General features: G+C 39.6%; 4 protein-coding genes across 4 annotated transcripts; all 4 read right to left on the bottom strand.

The window, feature by feature from the left end:
* Positions 1-2,034: 2,034 nt before the first annotated feature.
* LOC139889523 (uncharacterized) lies at positions 2,035-2,946 on the bottom strand. The gene has a single exon (XM_071872470.1). The coding sequence runs from the start codon at positions 2,944-2,946 to the stop codon at positions 2,035-2,037; it is 912 nt and encodes a 303-aa protein (XP_071728571.1).
* A 33-nt stretch (positions 2,947-2,979) lies between these two features.
* On the bottom strand, positions 2,980-3,954 carry LOC139889522 (uncharacterized). The gene is made up of 2 exons (XM_071872469.1): positions 3,699-3,954; positions 2,980-3,338 (listed from the first exon to the last, which is right to left on the bottom strand). Exons 1-2 carry the CDS (start codon positions 3,952-3,954, stop codon positions 2,980-2,982), a joined length of 615 nt encoding a protein of 204 aa, XP_071728570.1.
* A 78-nt stretch (positions 3,955-4,032) lies between these two features.
* Positions 4,033-7,886, bottom strand: LOC139889521 (uncharacterized). Its single transcript, XM_071872468.1, has 5 exons — positions 7,685-7,886; positions 7,221-7,286; positions 6,388-7,071; positions 5,694-6,266; positions 4,033-5,318 (listed from the first exon to the last, which is right to left on the bottom strand). Exons 1-5 carry the CDS (start codon positions 7,884-7,886, stop codon positions 4,033-4,035), a joined length of 2,811 nt encoding a protein of 936 aa, XP_071728569.1.
* Positions 7,887-9,905: 2,019 nt separating this feature from the next.
* Positions 9,906-24,937, bottom strand: LOC139889520 (replication protein A 70 kDa DNA-binding subunit B-like). The gene is made up of 10 exons (XM_071872466.1): positions 24,632-24,937; positions 11,754-12,027; positions 11,581-11,668; positions 11,359-11,483; positions 11,192-11,279; positions 10,992-11,109; positions 10,734-10,897; positions 10,505-10,625; positions 10,127-10,434; positions 9,906-9,993 (listed from the first exon to the last, which is right to left on the bottom strand). Exons 1-10 carry the CDS (start codon positions 24,935-24,937, stop codon positions 9,906-9,908), a joined length of 1,680 nt encoding a protein of 559 aa, XP_071728567.1.
* Positions 24,938-25,962: the final 1,025 nt, after the last annotated feature.

Here is a 25,962-nt window from a genome sequence, read left to right as displayed (position 1 = left end):
TATCTCATTTAATTCAACCATTAATATTAAATTTAAACAATTGATTAGAATTTCAGTCAAAACATTATTTGTCTTCTAATTAGATAAAGGGGATGAAAAGTTATTACCAAGACACGGATATCCAAGCTAAAGACCACTAAGCGAAAAAAATAATAATAATAATAATTGGACATCATTGATATTGTTGTTTGACTAATAGGTAATTTTCTTTTTGTGTTTTTCTATCCGACTCAATCATCAATCCATGAGGTCCAGTGACATTCAAGATTTATTTACGGATGAAATATGATAAAAATTAAAAAAAAAAACAAAACAAAAATAGGGGCAAAACGTCGACTTTTAACATAAAAATACACTAAGTATCGAACTTTAACATATAAATACATTACACAAAATTGGGTCATCGTCGACCATGGTTGCCCCTTCATAGGCCCGCCCTGCCCCTGCATGAGGTGAAGTGATATGTTGGCTCAACTACACACCTAGTGAATAGCGATAATGCAGAACTTATGGTGAACAGCTTGTTGCGGTTCATCATAGGCGGATCATCAGGGGGTATGGGTGGGCCAAGGTCCCCCAAAAGGTCGAGTTATAGTGTTATATATTTGATATATTCCCATACATTCTAGCTTGGTTGGCTGGTTTCTTCACCAACCTTATGTTCAAGGGTGCCAAAGTTCGATTCTATTTTTTTCAACCTTTTCTCTTTCCATTTTCTCTTTTCCAACCTTTTTTCTTTTCAACTGTTTTTCATACATCTATATTGTTAATTACCATGCATCATGCATAATAATGTATGTGAAAACTAAAATTTAATCTAAACTAGTAGCCAATGCCCGTGCGTTGCACGTGAACGGTGGCTTGTTTTGTATGTCTAATGTGTTTGCTAATTCAATATCCAAGGTTATGAGGATCTATTTAAAGTGGCTTTGTAAACAGAGGGCTTCAAAATGTATACGAAATCGATGGTTTTTACCTGTGCTATTTCCAGAATTGAGGGTATTGTAGCATAAATTTATAGTGCATATGAATCCAGGAAAACGAATTAAAAATATCGGTGCTAGCTATTACATTTCGGATCAGACGACATTATAAATGTAGACTGGTGGACACATTTTCCACATAGGGTTAAACAATTGAATATAGCTGCGGAGTCGACTCCGATATTTGGTTGCCAAACTGGTTGCCTGTGCGCGTGGAAGCTTGGGTATAATGGCTTTTTTATTTCAGTTGAATATCGACATCCTGTAGCTGCTGCCATTTATAGCAAATCTGAAGTAAATCATGTGTTGGTATAATAACTATGAACTATTACGATCGTTTGATGTTATCACCTAGTAGAGTCCAATTTGTATGCTATATTCTTAAACTTAGTATTTATATATCTCTTTCAAAGGTAATGCCTATCTACATTGTATACCTGAGTCTAAAGGCAGGTTAGCCGCTGTTTTCTGGGAGGTAAATGAAATTGAGTTACAGAATAGGTGCGCAGAACTATGGGTGTGTAGTATGCCTGTTTAAAACCAACAGTTTATTAGCGATATAGGCTGCAAATAGCCTTATTGCGAGCGTAACTTGAAGCAAATGCCAAATAAGACAACTAAGAACATGTTTGTTAAATTAGAAACCTTATATTCTGTAAAAGTAAAAGTGAGCTGAATGAATGTAGCAGAGTATATCCTATATCTTTGAATTAAGTTTCAAATAACACAACGAAGTCCATGACTGCCAAAATAGTAAAAGTATAATTTGTAAAATTAAAAGTGAGGAGTAGTAATGTACCAGATTAATGCGTGTATGCTATTTTATAATGTTCCCATTTGCAGGGGATGCCTGAAACAAAAGTTCACCTGAACCAGTTAATTGTAGGGGTACATATTGTTAAAGTAGGAAGTAACCGTGGCTGTTATTGCGAATATCGCTCTTGTTTCAATTAATTGTATATTTTTAATTAATAGCATAAATATGTTATAACTTATAAGCAAATGAAGGACAGTATATAATTAATTGGTTAGAGAGAGTGATGATGAACCTTTAAGTAGTAGGATGTAGGTTTGTGAATGTTTCCTTGTAGACGACATTTCGTGTATGGTTCTGTAACCCGTCGTATAGTTCATTGACCATCACTATTTTCAGGCCATCGGGGTGAGTGACTCGTGACATTGCCACGTATAGCTGCCCATGGCTGAAGACCGGTTTTGGTAAGTATAGGCCCACTAATTCTAGGGATTGTCCCTGGCTCTTGTTAATCGTCATCGCATAGCATGGTTTAACGGGAAACTGGATGCGCTGCAGAACAAATGGCCATTTGGACTGTGTAGCGGTTAAGACTATTCTAGGTATTATGACCGTATTCCCTATATGCGAGCCAGTAATTATGCGGGCATGAATCACGAATTTCTGAAAGTCGGTAATTATAAGCCGGGTTCCGTTACACATGCCTGCGCTGGGGTACAAATTTCGTAACAACATTATAGGTTGACCGATCTTCAGTTTTAGCTTGTGCGGTGGGACGTCGGGGAAATTCAGTTTATTTAAAAACTCGACCGGATATGCCTGGTTTTGCTCCAGTGCATCTGTTGATCCCTTGCATATTTCATCTGAGCTTTGGTATGTCATACTTTGAGATTGTAGTTTCTTGAACATGCGTTTATTAATCTGGTCTGCATCGTCGTTTCGTGGAGTTAAAATTGCCCTTTCGCGTAAGTAGTCTTCATCTTGATGGTTTGCTATGAAATCTGGGAATATGGTGTCCACAATAGTGTCAATTGGGGAGGTATCTGATTCAACAATATATTCGTCGGGAATTTTTATCCATCTAGCCTCATCTTCCCCGTCTCGGGTAGACGCTGGGACGTTGCCATCTCCAATATCGAGCACCCACTTATTGAATAACCTTTTTCTTGTATCAATGGCACCGTCGGGAGCGTATTCGTTGACCCTCATAATTTGTGTTAGTGTATGTAGCTGACAATGATTCTACAGGTTAGAACGGTTAATGCACGCATGCACCACCTCTTGTCTTTTGCCCTTGGGGATGACCGGTAAGATCTGTCTAAAATCACCTCCCAATAGAATCGGCATCCCGCCAAAGAGCCTGGTTCTGTTTGTTTCATCTTGAGCGCCTAAAATATCCCACAAGGTTTTATCCAATGCTTCAAATGCATATTTTTGTGTCATGGGAGCTTCATCCCAAATTATTAACCGTGTTTGCTGAATGAGATCAGCCAGGTGTGTTTTTTGTTTTATACCGCAAGTGTTATTCTCCATGAGTTCTAATGGGATGACAAATCTACTGTGAGCAGTCCTGCCTCCTGGTAAAAGCAACGATGCGATTCCTGCGAATGTAAATTGTTAAAGTATGTGTTTTCATATAAACGGGTAAACATGTATTCGACAATACAATGGTAACTGCATGGTTTAACGTTATCTGTATAATTATACATGGCTAATATAGTACATAAGGGGGTAACAAATGTCTAATGTGATAGTAAATAAACGGTTAAGTGTAAACACAAACAGGGAGAAAGATTAGTTATGGGTAAAACCTTATAATTATAAACCGGGGGTAAACAGTACCAAAATAGTAGGCGCTAGACATTTATGTATAATGAATGACTGTTTTTTAATTATTAATTGTAGTAAATATTGAGGTACATATCCTGCACAGCTGCTTTTTTTTTAAAAAATGGGCGTACCTGATGATGCTACCGCAAGGACGATCATCTTTTCTGATCTCAGCTTGGTCAATATGGTGTTGTACACAAACGTTTTTCCTGTACCACCAGGGCCATATAGGAAAAAAAGCCCGCCCTTCTTTTGTGTGACTGCTACAATAACCTTCTCATAAATGGCTAGTTGTTCTGGGGTGAGAGAGTTGTGAAGCGTGGTGTGTAGGGTTCTCATTTCCTGCAGGTTGTAGTTTAATTCCTCTCGAATTAGTCGATTGTCCATATGCGTTAGTAGAGATTGGTCAGGTTGGGGCAAATCCGGGTAATCTGCTAGACTTTTACCATTTTTATTCAAGATAGCTTATATTTCGACCAAGCAATAGTTTTTAATCTGAGTCTCAGTCAGGATTAAGTCCGGGTAGGTGTACAGTTTTCGCCTCTTGCGAAGAATGTCATCAGATAAGGCCTCCCAATGTTGTTCCCAAAGTTTGAGAGGTTTACTGACGTTGCAAAAAAGCAAAATTGTGACGAACAAATCGCCAAGCTGTGAACCAGAAGCCCATAATGTTGCCTCGTCTATCGCTTCCGTCCACTCCTTATCATCATTTATGAGACCGTATGCAAAGCAAGCATCTTTGAACGTGGGATGTAATATGCCATTGACTGAACGGATATCTTCAAATGATTGGGGACCTTTCACTATATTTAACAACATACGGAGATAATAACGCTCGCCCGATGCAGGGTTTGAGTACACAATCCGTCCAATGCATCGCCGTTGTTTTCGAGGGGTCCACTCTTTTGCGTCCTGGTTCCATACATAGTGAATAGGGATTTTAGTGTATGTAAACTGTCGGGCATTCTCGTCTCGCTTGTTCAGTTCAAACCATTGAGTGAACATTGTCTCCTTTATGCTTTCTCTATGTAGAAGCGCGGGGAGGTTAGCTGAATCATGTACGGTAATGGCTTGTTGACTTGGTAAATGATATGACAGCTTTATCACGGATGGCTGAGAAAAGTGGATGTCGAACGAAAACATTCTCCAAACAGCCTCACATGGAGACAGGTAACGACAATCCAAATATTTTTTTATTTCGTCTACTTCAACAATCTTTTCTACTGAGGAGTTTTCTATCTGAGTTAAATTTTCCTGTATAACAATTGTTGCTCGGTCAGGGCCTTTGTTTAAGTATTTAAATAAATACTTGATAGCCCGAGATCTATTGCACCATTCTACATTTATGTGTGCGTTATATTTTAGTAGGAGGTATCTGTTGTAAGGGACAACAAAGCTGTTGTCAAGTGTAGTTTTGGCTTTAGTAACCGTTTCGCCATTTTTCCTTCGGCGGTAGTTTGCGTATCCATCCTCATCTATTGTTGTCTCTGCGTAATACGGTTTAGGGAAATGTTTTGAACATTTTCTTTCAATAATACAGGGTGCATCCATGTTGTTTCCACCACATGGTCCATGTAACATGTATTCACTAACGGCTTTGTACCCTTCTGGGTCGTCAGTCTTAGATGGGATCTCAGCGGATATGAGGTCATCGATGTCTGATGGACTCTTGCATTTGCAGTCGCGAGTTAACCAAATCAGTATATGTACATGAGGAAGCCCGCGTTTTTGAAACTCGATTATATGTATACCTGAAGGAAACAATAGGTTTTTATCAGGAAACCGTGGTTAATTGCAAAATGAGCCTATATAGTGTTTGAGTGAAACATGTCATAGGGTCTGCAAGTAGTTTAATTATCTACAGGGTTATTGACTAAGAACTTAATACTTAAATTGGTCAACAGGGTAATACCTATAATTATTAGTAGGTTGCTGCTATGTATTTTAATATGGGTCTTTGTATTTACAGATATTTGTTTAATTTTTTTATGTTTTAACAGGTATTTAAATGATAACATAGAGGTAGGGTAACAGAAACAGTTATTTTGACGCCACTTTGACAATAGTGTCCACGATAAGAAGGAAATGGCCCTATAATGGGAAGTTTAAAAGTGTCTAAAAGATACCTGCTTCCGTTGTAACAAAAATGTGTTTCTTCATTATGTCAGTCATTATGCAATCAAGCTTTAGTTTGAAGACGCGTGCAACAATGTCGGGTCGATCTGGTGCGCGTTGACCTTCTATATAGGATAGCATGGCGTTGATTTCTGGCCATTTAGGGTTGGAGGTGAAGGTAATGAATAAGTCGGGGTTATCAAATTCTCGGCAAAGAGCCATCGCATCTTGGTAGTTCTGGACCATATACCGTGGGCTCCCTGTGTGTGAAGATGGGAGGATGATACGTTTTCCTATTGAGGTGGCTTTCGTGTCTCCTCGTGTCACAGCATCACAAATGTTATTGTATAGATCAAGGCGTAACTCGTTTTGATGATTCCTTAGCCATTTAAGCTGTTGTTCTTCGATGGCTGTGAATGCGTCGACTAAATATTGCTGAAATAATCGTCCACCTCTTAGCAAGGTGGTGCCCTCATTTTCACGTTGTTGAATCATATAACAATAGAACTCACGCATGGTGACAAACCCTCTAATAGTTTTCCGTCTTCCGTTATTATTACGGTACGGGATTTCTTTGTGATACCCTGTTTCCCCATAGGGAAATAATAAAGGGTATTGTAATGACATATACAGTTGGTGTAGTTCTGATATCCTTTTCGGGGGAGAAATTTTTTTTTTGGACAATGATATCACGTGAGGTTGTACATTGCCCAAAATCGCTTGTTATCAATGCTGCTACTTCCGCTACAGTGGGTGTGTTATATTGTCGGGTATGTGTTACCCTAGCAAGCAACCTGAGTTCAAAATTTGACGATATGTTATTAGTTTCCCAATCTCGTGCCATCCGAAACGCTTGTGCAACGGCACTGTGGTCATTCAACATGTTGATCAGACTCGTGGTTAAGTGTTCATCTAACGGTTGTCGTGTTTCGGGACTAACAAAGGCAGACATGCGGTTCCTTGTTTCATTTTCTGTGTCAAAAAAATACAGTTGTGCGTATCTGGGCTGGCTTCCCTCCTCTGGCAAAAGTGAACCAATTTTATGGTATGTTTGGTCGCTTATTCTAAATGTATAAGGGCCTCGGCCACGGTTGACTGAGTGATCAATTTTTGCGCCAAATGATGTGAAGGAAAACATGCTGTTATACACCCGAATTTGCTCGCGAAATTTAGCCGTCGAAGTAGTTGTGTAGTCTAATAACGATTTCAGCAATGTTGGGGCTTCCTGTAGCTTTGGGAGGAGGAGTTTTCCATTTTGACAGCATAGTGAGAACGTTGGTGTCTTTGTGGTATTGGGTTTGTTACTACGCTCTTCATACCACATACTTGCATTGCAATAGATACACTTAAAGGTTGGTACGCCTTGGTTATGGTAAGACACATGTGTACCTGCAAATAGAGTAATTAGTTGGCCATGATGGTTTAATGACAAATGCACTTTGACCTGTATGGGTGGTTACCATAAATAATTTAACCACTTTAGTTTATGTTTAAAATAATTGGTTATTGGTGGAGTTCCTGTTGGGCATAGAAGTTACCTGAAGACGTGTAGGCAATATGCGGGTTGCGCTTTTTATAACTTGTATGTTCTTTGCCGAGTTTGCCTGAGTAAAATAAAGTGTACGTGTTCGATGATAAATTTAGTGAAAGCAGTAAAACAACGTTTAACAACTCGAAACAATTTAAACGGTCAGCTGGGAAAGCCTAAGCGGGTTGAATATCCAAAAACAAATCTTAGTTGTTCTGGTTCACCATGTATGAGAACGTTGGATAAACAGTTAGTTAGGGAGCTACTTCAAATATGACAAATCTTGACCATCAACACCGCTAGACAAAATAAAATTCATGACACTATGGGCATCCTAGGAAACATGGTTTAAAAAAATATATAAAATCAGAATACTTTTCTTATCAATTCTTGCATGAGAACACAATATAAAAGTTATGTCCTTACACTTTCGCTTAGCAAACACCTTTAGGTGAGAGTTAATTGTAAGTTTACCAGGTTTCGGCAACGCAGGGGGCGGCATAATTTTCAAACCCACAAACGTCTGCACCCGACCATGCATGTTTGTCTCCATCGATTCTATAATGAGTGAATGCTGTAGGATCCTGGAGAACGATAGGGTTGCGCTGTCGTCTGTTTGGTTCGCTACATTGAAAATAAATGTATCAAAAGTAATGGGCCAGTGTGTCACAGCCATGATTGTCTGATGAGAGACTTTAATACCATGGACAAACAATGAGTGCATTGATGAAATGGACAAATACTTACCAGATTTGACATGGTTAGTCGGTTCAATGTACTTAAGGCCAACAAAAGTCTGACTTTGGCCATGTAGCTGGGTCTTTATGGTTTCTAAAATAAATGAATGGTGCAGTATAGTAGAGAAGGTCAGTGTTGCTTCGCCGGCAGTGGCTTTACCTGGAAAAAGCAACAACTTATATATCTGGTAAAGTTTGTGTTAACGTAGTAATGTTAAATCATATTGTGTTAATTAAAGAATGTAAGCTAGGCAAACTCCTGGGCTTGGGTATACGTACCAGCCTGTGTCTATGTAAATACAACCACAAATTTGTACTATGAATAATATAAAGCATATATTACCCGATATATTATACAAATGTTTCTTAACATTACACGGATATACTCTTATTCCCTACAGGAAAATGCAGAGGCACGAACGCATAAAAATGTTTTTTTATGATTTAAAGTATGATCATAAGCAAATGTATCGTGAGGTTAATATGTGTAACAAAATTAGGTGCAAATCAGGGTTTTTTACAGGATTTAGTGAAAACCTGAACTGCTGCTACATCCTTGAGTTAACTTTAGAACACAACACGGCTGTGGTTTTCCAACAGCTCCTGTCTTTGTTGATGTGTATATTGACAGCCCACAATTGGGAAATCCTGAATGTGTGAGATGAAGGATGGAATCTGGTGATCACAAAAAGGGAGGAGGATAAGCATTGGTATGTATGGGATGTGCTAAAATTTGATATAACGTGCTATGAATGTAAAACATACTTGGAGACATCTGTGCATAGGGGAGCCAAACCTAAGTGCAGGTCATTCGAGATATTGGGTTATAATGAGAGAAAGTAGTATTTATGTATAGCAACAAATAAATGTGAGTAGACAGTTTACAGGCTTTTCCTTTCCTTGTGGCTTTTCACTTATCCCTAAACATTTAATATGATGTGGCTAAGTAATGCAGGGGGTTTACAGAAAGCCAAGGGTTGTAGAAGGGGAACATGAGGGGATTATATTTATGTTATCTAATCCATAGATTCACACTAAATGTAACTATGGGTATGCGCTTAAATTTATCATGACTCCTGATGCAATACATCCTCTAACAGTCGATAATTTAATTACTATAATGGCCATGGATAGTTAAGTAGGAAAATAGGCATGATTACACTTCATATATGTATGGACTACAATGCATACTTGACAATTCTACCTCCTTGGATGCCTAATTTAGGCAAAGGATTCCGATGTACTATTTTAATGATACTCATCCTGCCATTTATGAGTCACCCTTTCCATGTTTGTATTCCTGGCATTTATGAGGACCGGTCACCTGGGAAACATAAGGCAAAATACTATTTGGGCAGGTATTGTATGCTAGGAGCTCGAGTCGGCGTTGTACAAAAGTGAAGTAAACATGGTACACCTAAATACGATTGTATATAGTGTAAACGAATCATGCATAGTAAACATTCATGCAAGTACATAAATCAACTGCCTCTAATTCAAGCCTATTTTCGTTTATGTAAGTTACCAGTTACCATAACTTAAAAAATATTGCAGCAGGCCCTTATACCAAGCCCAGATTATAGTGGCATGCAATTTAAGAATAGTGCATACGGTGAATTCAATCGGGTCAGAATGCATACAAAGGTACTCACATCCTAAATTTGGAGGGTTGTATGGTAACTGCATTCTCCACTAAATGGGAATCGGGTAATAACGGCAACACAACCATATAATGTAAACCCATAAAAACCGACATGGTTATAATACCTTTAAAGCATGACGAATAACGGAAACATAGACTTTATTATAAATGCCCAAAAACATGGGGGACAAAGTTTATTCATGTTGGCTAAACACGCCAACAGCGGTAGGAGATCGAAAAATGTGCTTACAAAGATAAAAGACTGAAATTATAACTCATTAAGTTGAGCTCTTTATTTTAATTATGCGGCTCCTTTTTATGCATTCTTCTTCATTTCCTTCTCTTCAACATTTGTTGCTGCAGGGGGCTGGTCATCATCCGAATCAGACGTAGTAACTATGAACCTGTATTTCATGACAACGATGTGTTTAAGCGTGGGCTTCACAATTGATAATAATGGGAGCATTATATAACGGGTGTCTGCCCTTGTATATATGATTCCATATTTCTATATAAGTAGGCTGGGTAATAGGTTACCTCCGGCGGTTCAGACGTTCCAAGTCCTTTGCTGGTGTAGGGACATCAATCTCGCGTTTCAGCCCTTTTGAGGCGGACGATGGGGAAATATTAGTGTGAGTAACTGGTTCAGCAACTGTAGGTACGGTGACGTCCTCGTCACATCCAGAGGGTGGGGTTTCGGGAACCGGGTCATCCAAGTACACCTTTATACAATTGAAGCTTTCAAACGTTCCGTGTTCATAGTAAGAGCTAGTCTTTATCAACACGACCTGTGTGGTTCCCAAGAGGTTTGCAAGCGCATTCGGCAAAACGGTTGTGCAGGTTTCCTAGATGGATATAAGCATGAACTGTTAGCATGCGCAAACAAACGTACGCGACAAAACTTGTTAAACATACCTCATCTTGTTCAGCCAACAGAACGGGCGCGGTTGTCTGAGTCAGCTGTTCCGCGGTTTCATCAAAGAAAACAACCATGGTCTCAGCAGTCGCGTCTCGGACATCGCATTGTACTCGGAACCTGGGAATGTATAGCGGGCATGTATCAGACAGGCCTCAGTGAAAGGTCAAACAAATGAGATAGATGGTTGGAGTTTGGAACCCACATATAAGTATAGACAATAAATACCTGGTAATCGGCTCAGGCACAATTTTGGCGCAAGATTCACAATAGTAGCCACAAAACTTCCTCGTGATCCCTTTTTTCGCTTTGCAGATACTGCAGGTTGTGTAATGCCACCCCTTGTTCATGCGGATGTTAACCAGTTCAATTTTACACTTGAAAACGTCACCCTAAAATTTAACCGCAGCAGTTAGTGGTATTATGTGATGGGAAACCCCTGTTGGTGATAACATGAAAACACATTTTCTATTGGAGTGTACTTACCGCACTGTTTTTCCCTTTACGGACCAGCGCCAGGAGATCAGCGAGTGTCCCTTCTTTGGGTGGTGGAAAATGGCGCCCGGAATATAAATCTTCCTGAGTGTCCGAAAACTCAACGCCGCTGTCGAAATTTCCCTTGCTCTTTAATACCAGTTTTAGGTCAACTATGCACATTTTTTGGTAACAAATGAAACCACATATACCTGATTTTGTTGATGAAATCACTGAGATCGGGTATTTGCGTGTCATCCATAATCATGGTCGATGATGTGCTTGACAAAGCCTTTGTACCTGTAAAGGGAGGGTAATAGTAGTTGTTAATGAACATGATATTAGTCGGGGGGCCATTGACGGAAGTGATAAAGCATACCATAGTAGTTTTGTTTCACAGAGACTGAGCTTAAAATGATGCAGTAGCATGTGTTTGTCGCAGGTTTCCGGCCTAGGAAATAAGAGCCCAAGTTTCCCCACAATGTCACCCTGATCCGCTGATCCCTGTTAACAAAGAGGGAGGCTCAACATAAAAGTTTTTAGATGATACCTAAGAATTAAGTTCGCAGAAGCCAAATAGGCAGTCACATGGGCCGTGTACCGTTCGTTCGCTAGTTCAAATTCTAGAGTGGGCGTTCCCTTTTTTGGGTTCTGTGGCGTTCCCACATTCAACACGCATCCAACGACATCTAAAATTCAGAAGTTAGTAGGGGTATCTTGTATAAGCACTTTGACATAAACAGAAATGAAATGTAAATTTTTAAGAAACCCTACCAATCAAATATTTCCCGTCAGTTGCTTCCAAGGATTCAAATGGAATGCAGGCGAAAGGGTGTCGGATGTAGCCCGCTGTACCGGCCGACTGCTGCCTCCTCAAAAAGGTAGACCCCTGCAACTGAATCAAGAACTTGTTGTCCCTCAATATACGGTAACTGTCTCTATTGGGAACGACCTCGAAATTCTTGAGCAAATACACTGAACCTTCCTTGAGCCTAGGTATAAAGCAATGTGCAACAGTGCTTTTGGCGGTCAACTGAATCACGCCTCCCTGTACAACATCCAAGAAATTAAATCATTAGCAGGAAACTGGGGGTCAATATGTGAGCATTCTAATTACTAATATGCATCAACAACTACAAATGAAGAGCATGTATGTGTGGCCAGGAATTCTAAATATTTATATGCATACATATAGAGAGGTGCAAGTCAACAAAGAATTGTAGAAAATATGCATGAACTATAGGAGGGTGTACTAAATTCAGAAGCCAAAAGGTGCATAAAGTATTATCATCTATGTCAAAAGAATGATGAATTCATTTTAATAAACCACACCAGCATAAAATATACGAAGGTGTATATATGATTATACGGTGACCAAAAAATCAACATCTACGAATGCAGAGGCTTCATTTGTGGGCATCAACTCTAAATATGTATATGCATACATATATAGAGGTGTAAGTGTACAAAGAATTGGATAAAATATACAAAGGAGCCAATTCACAAAACATGGGTCCAATTCCTAATATATAGATATGTTATACAGTGTTGACACACTTATCAACTACAAATAAAGATATTCATTGTGTATGCAGGCTCTATACAGGGGAGAATTAAATTTAGGAAGGAAAAGATGCTGAAAGTTTTGATATATATGTGTAAAGAAGGCTGAAGTCATACAAAGACTTGTATAAAATATACGGAGGACCAAATTTACAAAACATGGGTCCAATTCCTAATATCTATAGATGTCATACAGTTTTTACAAACTTATCGACTACAAATAAAGAGGTTCATTGTGTATGCATGTACTATACAGGGGTGAATTAAATTTAGAAAGAAAAAGATGCAGCCACTTTTGATATATATGTGTAAAGGAGGTTGGATTCATTTAAAAAAAACCACATCAGCATAAAATATACAAAGGGACAAATTTAGAAAACATGGGTCTAATTCATAATATGCATATATATTACACAGTTTTTTACAAACTTTTCAATTACAAACAAAGGGATTCATTGTGCTTGCATCCACTATATAGTGGTCAACTACATTCAGAAAGAGAAAGATGCACACACTATTGATGTAACGACCCTGGTTTTTCCAACGTTATTTATTAATAATTATTATTATTAATACGCTTGATTAAACGAGTGTATGTTATTACATTTACATGTTGCTTTAATTGCCCGTACTTGAACTTTAAATGCCCGAAACGTCTTTGTGACACCCGGAACTTGCACGAATAATATTTTAAGATATTATTTACATTCATGATTAATTTTATTAATCATTTTAATTAACTAAGGCTATTAGTTAGTTACTTGGGCTTAACTTGGACTTTTAGTGGATTAATTGTTAAACTACTTGCAACTTGGGCTTTATTAGTTAATGGACTAGTGTAAGCCCACCCTACTTCTATTTATGAGTTAACTAGCCCACATGACCCTTGTAAGTGTTAGTTGGAAGGTTAACTAGATAGTTAAAGGCTTTAGGAATCTTGTTACTTGCTATCCCCATGTATAACCACTCTTTAACCAACTTTTGAAGCTTTAACACCCTAGTAACCAATGAACTTAACCATTCCCCCTCCCAATTCAGCTGAATGCCGAGATTCTTATGGCCATTAGTGGTGTTTTGATTTCATTTATTCATTACTTCATTCCTTGTATCTCTCATTCAAACACACACACACATTACTTGCAATTTTCTTCTCTCTTTTTCTCTCAAGTTCTTCTTTCTTTCTTGTAAGTAACAACTTCTTTTCTTCTTTTCTTTGTTGGTAAAAACTGATTTCTACATGAACATAATCATCATCAATCTTTGTTGTTAAAACTTTTGTTACTTGTTCTTCTTTAAAGTTAATTACTTGTAGATTACTAAGTTGTTTACTTACTTACTTTCATGTTACAAGATCAAACTTCTTAGTTTTGATTCTTCATAATATCTTGTATTCATCAAGAACATCCAAGAACATAATCTATCTAGTTATGTTCTACATATTTTGTTTCAAAAGATTCAAAGTTTATAATCTTTATAATTGTTACTTGTGTTCTTGTTTGTTGTATGTTACTAGAATACCACCTTCATGGTTGGTTTAGGCTTATCTTTCATTTTCTTTATTTCTTATTGTTAGTTGCTTACTACACATTTGAACAAGGACATGAAACCAACAAGAGCTTACACTTTGGTGCAAGTATCATGGATCCAACACTTGGTTGTGATCTTTCTTAGTGTTCATGAACTTGTTCATAAACTTACATGTAACCTTGGTTCATCAAACACTTACAACATTTGCACTTGAGTTATGATGGACAAACCTTGGTCAAAATGATGTTAACACATCAACGAGTTGTACACTTGAAGCTATACGCATCAAGGACGAGAACCGTGATGAACATCAAGCACCGAGACAACCGGAACTCTCCAAAACCCACTGTTTCTGTCCAAATGTTTCTGACCTACTGCTTCTGGAACAGACCAGTAGACCTGGGCTGTTCTAACCTTGATTTTCAGATAGAACTTTTCGAGTAGATAACTTTTCATATAGGACTCGTCTTAATCCGAGTTACGGTTTAGGATTTACGGCCCTCCGATCGTTACCATGTCCTTTAACGTTGTGCAGAAATTTCTGACCTACTCGCACTTAGACCGTCGCCACGGTCAAACCAAGACGAGTTTGCTTCTGTAAATTTTACCACACTTAAGGGACTCATAGACGGAGCCATGACCACTGGTCTCACCTTAATTCAGTAAGGGTAGAGGCCGTGGTGACTGACCGAAGTCAGCCTTTGTTTTAAACGATTTTCATAAACGAGTCTTACTTGTTACCTTTTGTTTAATGATGATTGATGATGACCCTTATGACCTTAATTACGTACTTGTAAACCTTTTGAGACGACTTATTGACTTAGTGCTATTTGACTTAGGTTGAGGACGTTTGGACCGTTACTTGCACACCACTTTCCGACTACTACCTTACCATTACTACTAATCATTGTGAGTTATAGCATTCCCTTTTTACTTTAACTTATTTTGGGAACTGAGAATACATGCGGATTTTATGTTTTACATACTAGGCACGAGTACTTAAACTTTATATATGTGTGGGTTATATAACGGCAGAAACATTCCCTTTAGCTCGGTAACGTTTAATCATTGGTTTTTGAACCGTGAACGCGAATCTTAGATATGGATCCATAGGGTTTGACATCCCCACTCGGGCTAGTAGCGCTAGCATTTAACGAGTGTTTAATACTTCGAGGTTATACGCACTTGCCAAGTGCACTTTAAGGGGGTACATTAAACGTTAAGTTAGTTACCGGGTGCCCACGGTTAAGCATATACCTTTACATACTTTTGAAACGCTCGTTGTAGCACTGAAATCTCGTGGCCTACTTACATTACTGTTATACTTAAACTATAGCTCACCAACCTTTGTGTTGACCTTTTTAAGCATGTATTTTCTCAGGTGTTTGAAGTCGCTTCCGCTATCTTACTAGTCGTGCTGTAGAACCCGCTGCCTAGAGTTGTTATCGCATGACTACTTATGTTGCATTCAAACTTTTTACTTATGAACTTATGTTATGTAACGACCATTATGGTCACGTACACTTATTTAATGCTTCTACTTAGCGAAGCATACTTTCGATTTGTAAAACAATTGACGTATGTTATGACGTCACTTTTATTTATGAATGTAAACTCTGTTTTGAAAACGCATATAGTACTTAACCTTGTAATGATCCTGTTGATGATGATCCGTACATGATGATTTAGTACGGGGCGTCACATTTGGTATCAGAGCATTGGTTGTAGGGAATTAGGATGCATTAGTGAGTCTAAGACCGACCCGAGTAGGATTCACTAATAGGGCTAATCTACAACTTGTTAGTTTACTTGTTTTCGCTGAACTTACTGCATGCTGCTGCTTACTGTTACTGCTATATGCCGTATGCTACTACGTGATTTCACTACTGCATGCTATTACTTGCTTTCGATTGCATGCTAGTTTCGTACGATTACTGATATTGCCATGCTACTTATTGTTATACATGATTTAAACTGTTGGCCTATTATTTGCTTGCTTTATGACATACTGACATGGAAAATTTATTTTTCCTTGTTCAGATGTCGGACGTTCCACCTACTGACATCCCGAGCGGCTCAGGCCCCGTTGTTCCACCCACTGCTGCACCTGTTGCTGCTGCTGCTGCTGCTGACATTCCGGCCCCGACACCCACTGGCGACCCCGGCGCCTCTAGTTCTGGAGCTAGCTCTAGTGTGCCTATCCCGGCGTCTTCTTCCAGACCCCTGAGGCAACTGGCTCGCATTGGTGGCATGGAGATCCCCGCGGAGTTCGGGGAAGGTCCCTTCCGCAATCACTGGGGCACACCTTGCCGACGCACTGCCGACGGCCGCTTAGCCGTGATTACGCCAGGCCGACACCGACAGATGTTGGCCGCTTTCGGATATGTTGAGCCACCCGCGCCACCACCGCATGATTCAGACGACGGTTCTTCCACCGATGCTTCTTCAGACGACACCTCATCTGACGACTCCAGTGATGAGGAGGATCCCGCTGACCGACCGATTCAGGCACCTTCTACCCCGCCGAAGAAGCGGTATCGCTTCGCTGGCATAATTCCTGGTCGTACTGTCACTGACGCTTATGGTCGGCGTCGTAGGATCACTGCTCGTAAACGGCTGGTGCCGTACCCCGCCGATCCACTGATATTACCGTCTCCCCCCAGAGCTGGACCATCCACTTCAGCACCACCGGCTCCACCTGCACCGCCAGCACCACCTGCCCCACCATCTTCCTCTAATGAGGAAATGAGGCGGGAGATTGAGATTCTCCATACTCGAGTTACTGAGCTCGAGGAGCAGATGACTCATGTTTTGGACATCTTGTACCCACCATCGCCGTAGGACTTTGTACTAGATTCTGTATTGTAATTTCTTTTGTAATTTCATATTTCACTTATGTAATGTACGAACTTATTGTAATGTATGAACTTATTATCATTAATGAATGGAATTTGTGTTGTTACTTTGTGCGCAAGTGTTCTATTTACATTATCATATCATGGTTTTGTGGTACTTATATATGCTTGCATTACTTAATCAACATGTGTTGTGCTGTTTTCATGTTGGTTGTTATATACTATATTATTATTATTTGCATAATGGATTTTGACTTGAGTCAAAATGTTTGTATAGAACATCATGGCCAACGGAAGAACCACACCTACCGCCGCCCAGATTGAGGACATGATTAACGAACGTGTCGCTGCTGCACTAGCTGAAAGACAACCCCAAGTTCCACCACCACCGCCTGTCAATCCACCTGTCGTCCGAGATGGGTGTACTTACAAGGAATTCCAAAACTGCAAGCCACACTACTTCAGTGGCACTGAGGGACCCGTCGGTCTCACCAGATGGTTCGAAAAGTTGGAATCGGTATTCAGGGTTAGCAATTGTTCTGAGGCTAACAAAACGAAATTTGCATCTTGCACGCTGTCTGATGGCGCGCTCACATGGTGGAATACCATGGCCCAAGCGAAAGGAATTGATGAGGCGTATGCTACGCCTTGGGAAGAATTTAAATGTGCTATGATCGAGGAATACTGTCCGAGAACCGAGATTCAAAAGATGGAAATCGAATTTATGCAATTGAAGACCGTAGGGAACGACCTTAACAGCTACAACCGTAGGTTTTTGGAATTGGCTCTTATGTGTCCAACCATGGTCACCCCCGAATTTAAGCGTTTGGAGAAATACTTCTCGGGACTTCCTAAGTCCATCAAGGGTAATGTTACCTCATCCAAGCCACCAAGTGTTCCCGAAGCAATGCGCATGGCGCATACTCTCCTGAATCAAATCATCCTTGACGAGCCGGAGAAGGCTAAGTTTGAAACTGTTAGTGGTGAAAAGAGGAAATGGGACAACAACCACAACAACAACAGGGGTAGGAACTATGATCAAAACCCGGCAAAACGACATGAAGGGTTCAGGCAAAACAACAACATGCACAACAACAACAACACCAACCCCAACAACAACAACCGCACCAATCCGAACTACAAAGGAACCTTACCACAATGCAATAGGTGCTACAAGCACCACACTGGGTATTGCAATGTTATCTGTGAGAAGTGCCAACGATCTGGACATGTTGGTAAGGATTGCAAGGTTACCACTTTGAATGTGAAGCCAAACCACAACAACAATGGGCCTAAGAAGTGTTATGAATGTGGAAAGACGGGCCATTTCAGAAACGAGTGTCCTAACAAGCGTAAGGATGGCGGACCACCACGTGCTAGAGCCTTCAATGTTAATGCAAGGGACGCTCGCGACAACCCCGACTTGGTGACAGGTATATTCAAGATCAACAATCTTTTAGCTTCTGTCCTATTTGATACTGGTGCCGATAGGAGCTATGTGTGTAGACATTTTTGTGATAAGTTAGATTGGTCGTTAGTTCCTTTGAAGGAAAGTATGCTTGTCGAGGTCGCCAATGGAAAACTTGAAAAGGTTGACCATATTAGTCGTGGAGCTATTATCAACATAGCTGGTGCAGATTTCGAAATTGATTTGATACCTATCAAACTGGGAAGTTTTGACGCGATCGTCGGTATGGATTGGTTGAGCAAGATAAAGGCCGATGTTATCTGTGGAGATAAAGCACTTCGCATACCACAAGGAGATGGCGAACCACTGGTTATCTATGGAGAGAGATGTACCTCGAAGTTGAATCTCATTAGTTGCGTGAAAGCGCAAAAGATTATGAAGAAGGGACGCTTTGCTGTCCTAGCACATGTGAAAGCGGTAGAAACTAAGGTGAAGAACGTGAACGATGTGCGTATTGTGAACGAGTTTTCCGATGTCTTTCCCGAAGAACTGCCTGGATTACCGCCACCGAGGGCAGTAGAGTTTCAGATTGACTTAGTGCCAGGAGCTGCACCTGTAGCTCGCGCACCTTATAGACTCGCACCTTCCGAGATGCAAGAATTACAGAGTCAACTACAAGAGCTATTAGATCGAGGGTTTATCCAACCAAGCTTCTCGCCTTGGGGCGCACCTGTGTTGTTTGTAAAGAAGAAGGATGGATCCTTCCGTATGTGTATCGACTACCGTGAACTCAACAAATTGACTATCAAGAATCGATATCCTCTTCCACGAATTGATGATCTTTTTGATCAACTACAAGGATCGAGCGTTTATTCAAAGATCGATTTGCGATCCGGATATCACCAGCTGAGGGTGAAGGAAAGTGACGTGATGAAAACTGCATTCAGGACCCGTTATGGTCATTATGAGTTCCTCGTGATGCCATTCGGTTTGACAAATGCACCTGCCGTGTTCATGGATCTCATGAATCGTGTCTGCAAGCCTTACTTGGATAAGTTTGTTATCGTCTTCATAGATGATATCCTCATCTACTCTAAGAGCGAAGAAGAACATGAGCAACACCTTCGGCTTGTGCTTGAACTCTTAAGACAAGAGCAACTTTACGCCAAATTCTCCAAGTGCGAATTTTGGTTGAAGGAAGTACAGTTTTTGGGTCATGTTGTGAGCGACCAGGGTATCAAAGTTGATCCCGCCAAGATTGAAGCCATCAGCAAGTGGGAGACCCCCACTACTCCAACGCATATTCGCCAATTTCTAGGTCTCGCCGGTTATTATCGAAGGTTTATCGAAGGATTTTCTCTGATTGCGCGTCCTTTGACCGCACTGACTCACAAGGGCAAGAAGTTCATTTGGGAACCCACACACGAATCAGCATTCCAAACTTTGAAGAAGAAGTTAACCTCCGCACCTATCCTATCACTTCCTGAAGGCAGTGACGACTTTGTTGTTTATTGCGATGCATCGAAGAGTGGTTTTGGTTGTGTACTGATGCAACGATCAAAGGTTATTGCCTATGCCTCCCGCCAATTGAAGATTCACGAGCGGAACTACACTACACATGATCTTGAACTTGGAGCCGTTGTTTTTGCACTCAAATTGTGGAGACATTATTTGTATGGAACTAAGAGCACTATCTTCACCGATCACAAGAGTCTCCAGCACATCTTCGATCAGAAGCAATTGAATATGAGACAGCGTCGATGGATCGAGACGCTCAACGACTACGATTGTGAACTCCGTTATCACCCTGGCAAGGCCAATGTTGTAGCTGACGCTTTAAGCCGAAAGGAGAGGACGGCACCTCTCCGTGTTAGGGCTCTGAACATCACCATCCATTCGAACCTCAACAACCAGATCAGAGTAGCCCAAGTTGAGGCTCTCAAGGAGGAGAACATATCTCACGAGCATTTGAACATACTGGTCTCTCGATTCGAGGTTAGAGAGTCTGGACTCCGATGTTATGCCGGAAGAATTTGGGTACCTTACTATGGAGATCTACGAAGCCTGATACTTGATGAAGCACACAAATCGAGATATTCGATTCACCCCGGTGCAGGTAAGATGTACCACGACCTTAAGGAACAGTATTGGTGGCCAAATCTTAAGAAGGACGTTGCGACTTATGTTGGTAAGTGTTTGACTTGCTCAAAGGTTAAAGCCGAACATCAGAGACCTTCTGGGTTACTTCAACAGCCGGAAATCCCACAATGGAAGTGGGAAAGGATCACAATGGATTTCATTACTAAGCTGCCGAAGACGGTGGGCGGATGCGATACTATTTGGGTTATTGTTGACCGCCTCACCAAATCTGCACACTTCCTAGCGATGAAGGAAACTGATACAATGGAAAGACTTGCTCAGCTGTACATCAAAGAGGTTGTATCTCGTCATGGTGTACCTTTATCAATCATCTCCGATCGCGATCCCCGTTTTGCTTCCAGATTTTGGCGTTCTTTGCAAGAAGCCATGGGAACTCGTCTTGACATGAGTACTGCTTATCATCCTCAGACTGACGGGCAAAGTGAACGAACGATTCAGACCTTGGAGGACATGCTGCGTGCATGTGTCATTGATTTTGGAAAGGCCTGGGAAAGGCATTTGCCACTCGCCGAATTCTCATACAATAACAGTTATCACTCAAGCATTAATGCTGCACCTTTTGAAGCATTGTATGGTCGTAAGTGCCGATCTCCTATTTGTTGGGCCGAAGTAGGCGAAAAGCAAATCACCGGACCCGAGGTAGTTCACGAAACCACGGAGAAGATTGCTCAGATCCAAGCTAGACTTAAGACTGCCCGTGATCGCCAAAAGAGCTATGCCGATCTTAAAAGGAAAGACTTTGAATTTAATGTTGGTGATCGTGTAATGTTGAAGGTTGCACCTTGGAAAGGTGTGATCCGTTTTGGAAAACGTGGAAAGTTGAACCCACGATACATTGGTCCTTTCGAAATCTTGGAACGTGTTGGACCAGTTGCTTACCGTTTGGATCTACCAGCACAATTGAGCTCAGTTCATCCTACCTTCCATGTGTCGAACTTGAAGAAGTGTCTTGCTGCACCCGAACTCATCATACCATTGGAAGAACTTACTATTGATGACAAACTCCACTTTGTGGAGGAACCTGTTGAGATTATGGATCGTGAGATCAAAACTTTGAAACGCAACAAGATTCCGATTGTACGAGTACGATGGAATGCCAAACGAGGACCTGAGTTTACTTGGGAACGAGAGGATCAAATGATGCGGAAATATCCTCATCTTTTCCCGACTCCTCCATCTACTTCAGCTTAAAATTTCGGGACGAAATTTTCTTTAACAGGTGGGTAATGTAACGACCCTGGTTTTTCCAACGTTATTTATTAATAATTATTATTATTAATACGCTTGATTAAACGAGTGTATGTTATTACATTTACATGTTGCTTTAATTGCCCGTACTTGAACTTTAAATGCCCGAAACGTCTTTGTGACACCCGGAACTTGCACGAATAATATTTTAAGATATTATTTACATTCATGATTAATTTTATTAATCATTTTAATTAACTAAGGCTATTAGTTAGTTACTTGGGCTTAACTTGGACTTTTAGTGGATTAATTGTTAAACTACTTGCAACTTGGGCTTTATTAGTTAATGGACTAGTGTAAGCCCACCCTACTTCTATTTATGAGTTAACTAGCCCACATGACCCTTGTAAGTGTTAGTTGGAAGGTTAACTAGATAGTTAAAGGCTTTAGGAATCTTGTTACTTGCTATCCCCATGTATAACCACTCTTTAACCAACTTTTGAAGCTTTAACACCCTAGTAACCAATGAACTTAACCATTCCCCCTCCCAATTCAGCTGAATGCCGAGATTCTTATGGCCATTAGTGGTGTTTTGATTTCATTTATTCATTACTTCATTCCTTGTATCTCTCATTCAAACACACACACACATTACTTGCAATTTTCTTCTCTCTTTTTCTCTCAAGTTCTTCTTTCTTTCTTGTAAGTAACAACTTCTTTTCTTCTTTTCTTTGTTGGTAAAAACTGATTTCTACATGAACATAATCATCATCAATCTTTGTTGTTAAAAATTTTGTTACTTGTTCTTCTTTAAAGTTAATTACTTGTAGATTACTAAGTTGTTTACTTACTTACTTTCATGTTACAAGATCAAACTTCTTAGTTTTGATTCTTCATAATATCTTGTATTCATCAAGAACATCCAAGAACATAATCTATCTAGTTATGTTCTACATATTTTGTTTCAAAAGATTCAAAGTTTATAATCTTTATAATTGTTACTTGTGTTCTTGTTTGTTGTATGTTACTAGAATACCACCTTCATGGTTGGTTTAGGCTTATCTTTCATTTTCTTTATTTCTTATTGTTAGTTGCTTACTACACATTTGAACAAGGACATGAAACCAACAAGAGCTTACACTTTGGTGCAAGTATCATGGATCCAACACTTGGTTGTGATCTTTCTTAGTGTTCATGAACTTGTTCATAAACTTACATGTAACCTTGGTTCATCAAACACTTACAACATTTGCACTTGAGTTATGATGGACAAACCTTGGTCAAAATGATGTTAACACATCAACGAGTTGTACACTTGAAGCTATACGCATCAAGGACGAGAACCGTGATGAACATCAAGCACCGAGACAACCGGAACTCTCCAAAACCCACTGTTTCTGTCCAAATGTTTCTGACCTACTGCTTCTGGAACAGACCAGTAGACCTGGGCTGTTCTAACCTTGATTTTCAGATAGAACTTTTCGAGTAGATAACTTTTCATATAGGACTCGTCTTAATCCGAGTTACGGTTTAGGATTTACGGCCCTCCGATCGTTACCATGTCCTTTAACGTTGTGCAGAAATTTCTGACCTACTCGCACTTAGACCGTCGCCACGGTCAAACCAAGACGAGTTTGCTTCTGTAAATTTTACCACACTTAAGGGACTCATAGACGGAGCCATGACCACTGGTCTCACCTTAATTCAGTAAGGGTAGAGGCCGTGGTGACTGACCGAAGTCAGCCTTTGTTTTAAACGATTTTCATAAACGAGTCTTACTTGTTACCTTTTGTTTAATGATGATTGATGATGACCCTTATGACCTTAATTACGTACTTGTAAACCTTTTGAGACGACTTATTGACTTAGTGCTATTTGACTTAGGTTGAGGACGTTTGGACCGTTACTTGCACACCACTTTCCGACTACTACCTTACCATTACTACTAATCATTGTGAGTTATAGCATTCCCTTTTTACTTTAACTTATTTTGGGAACTGAGAATACATGCGGATTTTATGTTTTACATACTAGGCACGAGTACTTAAACTTTATATATGTGTGGGTTATATAACGGCAGAAACATTCCCTTTAGCTCGGTAACGTTTAATCATTGGTTTTTGAACCGTGAACGCGAATCTTAGATATGGATCCATAGGGTTTGACATCCCCACTCGGGCTAGTAGCGCTAGCATTTAACGAGTGTTTAATACTTCGAGGTTATACGCACTTGCCAAGTGCACTTTAAGGGGGTACATTAAACGTTAAGTTAGTTACCGGGTGCCCACGGTTAAGCATATACCTTTACATACTTTTGAAACGCTCGTTGTAGCACTGAAATCTCGTGGCCTACTTACATTACTGTTATACTTAAACTATAGCTCACCAACCTTTGTGTTGACCTTTTTAAGCATGTATTTTCTCAGGTGTTTGAAGTCGCTTCCGCTATCTTACTAGTCGTGCTGTAGAACCCGCTGCCTAGAGTTGTTATCGCATGACTACTTATGTTGCATTCAAACTTTTTACTTATGAACTTATGTTATGTAACGACCATTATGGTCACGTACACTTATTTAATGCTTCTACTTAGCGAAGCATACTTTCGATTTGTAAAACAATTGACGTATGTTATGACGTCACTTTTATTTATGAATGTAAACTCTGTTTTGAAAACGCATATAGTACTTAACCTTGTAATGATCCTGTTGATGATGATCCGTACATGATGATTTAGTACGGGGCGTCACAATTGACCTTTATGTCTAAAGAAGGATGCATTCATTCAAAAAAACCCCACACACAAAAAGGTATCTCAATTATGATATATGTATCTATTTTAAAGGAGTAGAAGATTATACAATACCAAATGCACTCAACCACAATGTATGTATGTACATCCCATACACAACTTCAGTATTAAACATCATATACATATACGTAACTTAAATTACACAGAAATTCAAAAACCAAATGTAAGGGGAATTTTGCACCTTCTCATCTGAAGCTATAAAATCCGTGCTGAGGTATTTGCCGTACGCCGAATGCGTATCCCATGTCCTGCAGATCATGACCTTAACAACGGCATCTTCACCTAGCTGCAATTCATGAAGATAAACATACGTTCGTTGACCACCCTGTGCCATGTTGTTTTCAATAGGTAGTGCCATTGCAATGTCAGTTGTTTTTGTATAATGTATAATAATCCAAGATGGATTGTTCTTGCTTTCTGTAATCATACTACTGTAGAGGCTACTCATTTATACACATACATGAAACATGAAACCATGACCTAAACTGAAAATTGTTATTTAATTACGAAAACGAAAGGGCATTTTGAGCAAATTCCGAAATCAATTATAGGGAGTTACAGATCTGAGATTTAATTAAACATATAAAACCCAATTAATTAACGAATTAAATAATGTATGATCACATCTTTCATGAATCTGAACAGACACTAACCGATTTGGCCGGAAGCTATGGATTTGGCCGGAAGCTTACCTTCAATTGCATGCATGCCGGAAGAAAAGGATTCGCCGATACCGATGAAGGTATGGGGTAACCTTCCGGCGTCCGATCATGTCATTGTGGTTGAAGGTTGATTGTGGCGGTTATACATGAGCCTGGCAAATTTATGGGTGAGAGCCTGAACGACGTGCGTTTTCAAAATAGGGAAGGAAGCGGTTGCCTTTTCGGTTTTAAATATGTTAAATAAATTACCACAACACATTGACTTTAAACAGATATTGGGTGCTTTGACTACGTACATATGTGGCTGCTGACCCAAAAATTTGAAACCTAACAAATTTAACTTTTTTTTAATTAACTCTCATTTACCATGTGGTTAATTGCAGCAAATGGGTAAAAAATTTGGGGTAACTATGTTGATTAAATACCCTAATTTATGACAATAGAAGTCAATTTTTAGATATATATAGATATTTTTGAAGTAATATAGAATCAAATATAAATTGATTCTTAATCTTTGGCCTCGTAACTTTAAATACTTTTAGTTTATTGTTTATATAGACGATCTATCTTACAATAATCTAATTTTTTTGATACATATCATATGTCAATTATGAATCTTTATTAATGATTAAAAATTAATATTATATGTTAATTGTGAATTTTTATCTATAATTAAACAATAGTGCTGTAAATAACATTTTCTACAATACAGTATATTATTGTGCCTTCCAATAATCGTCGTCAAGATCCGCCACTGGTTGTACACATAAAGGAAAAATGAATGAACACTAACTATTAGCTAACAAGAATG

This window comes from Rutidosis leptorrhynchoides, chromosome 2 (assembly GCF_046630445.1).
Source record: "Rutidosis leptorrhynchoides isolate AG116_Rl617_1_P2 chromosome 2, CSIRO_AGI_Rlap_v1, whole genome shotgun sequence".
Taxonomy (NCBI): Eukaryota; Viridiplantae; Streptophyta; class Magnoliopsida; order Asterales; family Asteraceae; genus Rutidosis; species Rutidosis leptorrhynchoides.
The sequence above is the reverse complement of the archived record's forward strand: the minus strand, read 5'-3'. Positions and strand labels throughout refer to the sequence as shown.

What these genes read in the sequence shown, in the direction of transcription:
- LOC139889523 (XM_071872470.1), bottom strand. Translation starts at nt 2,946, where the DNA reads ATGAGGGTCAACGAATACGCTCCCGACGGTGCCATTGATACAAGAAAA.
- LOC139889522 (XM_071872469.1), bottom strand. Translation starts at nt 3,954, where the DNA reads ATGGACAATCGACTAATTCGAGAGGAATTAAACTACAACCTGCAGGAA. An exon ending in CCTTGCGGTAGCATCATCAG is followed by an intron (nt 3,339 to 3,698) that starts GTACGCCCATTT and finishes TTACATTCGCAG; the next exon opens with GAATCGCATCGTTGCTTTTA.
- LOC139889521 (XM_071872468.1), bottom strand. Translation starts at nt 7,886, where the DNA reads ATGGCTGTGACACACTGGCCCATTACTTTTGATACATTTATTTTCAAT. An exon ending in TATTGCCTACACGTCTTCAG is followed by an intron (nt 7,072 to 7,220) that starts GTAACTTCTATG and finishes CTCTATTTGCAG; the next exon opens with GTACACATGTGTCTTACCAT. An exon ending in TTTTGTTACAACGGAAGCAG is followed by an intron (nt 5,319 to 5,693) that starts GTATCTTTTAGA and finishes TGTTTCCTTCAG; the next exon opens with GTATACATATAATCGAGTTT.
- LOC139889520 (XM_071872466.1), bottom strand. Translation starts at nt 24,937, where the DNA reads ATGAGTAGCCTCTACAGTAGTATGATTACAGAAAGCAAGAACAATCCA. An exon ending in GTAAAGGGAAAAACAGTGCG is followed by an intron (nt 10,898 to 10,991) that starts GTAAGTACACTC and finishes GTTAAATTTTAG; the next exon opens with GGTGACGTTTTCAAGTGTAA. An exon ending in GAACGTCTGAACCGCCGGAG is followed by an intron (nt 9,994 to 10,126) that starts GTAACCTATTAC and finishes CATGAAATACAG; the next exon opens with GTTCATAGTTACTACGTCTG.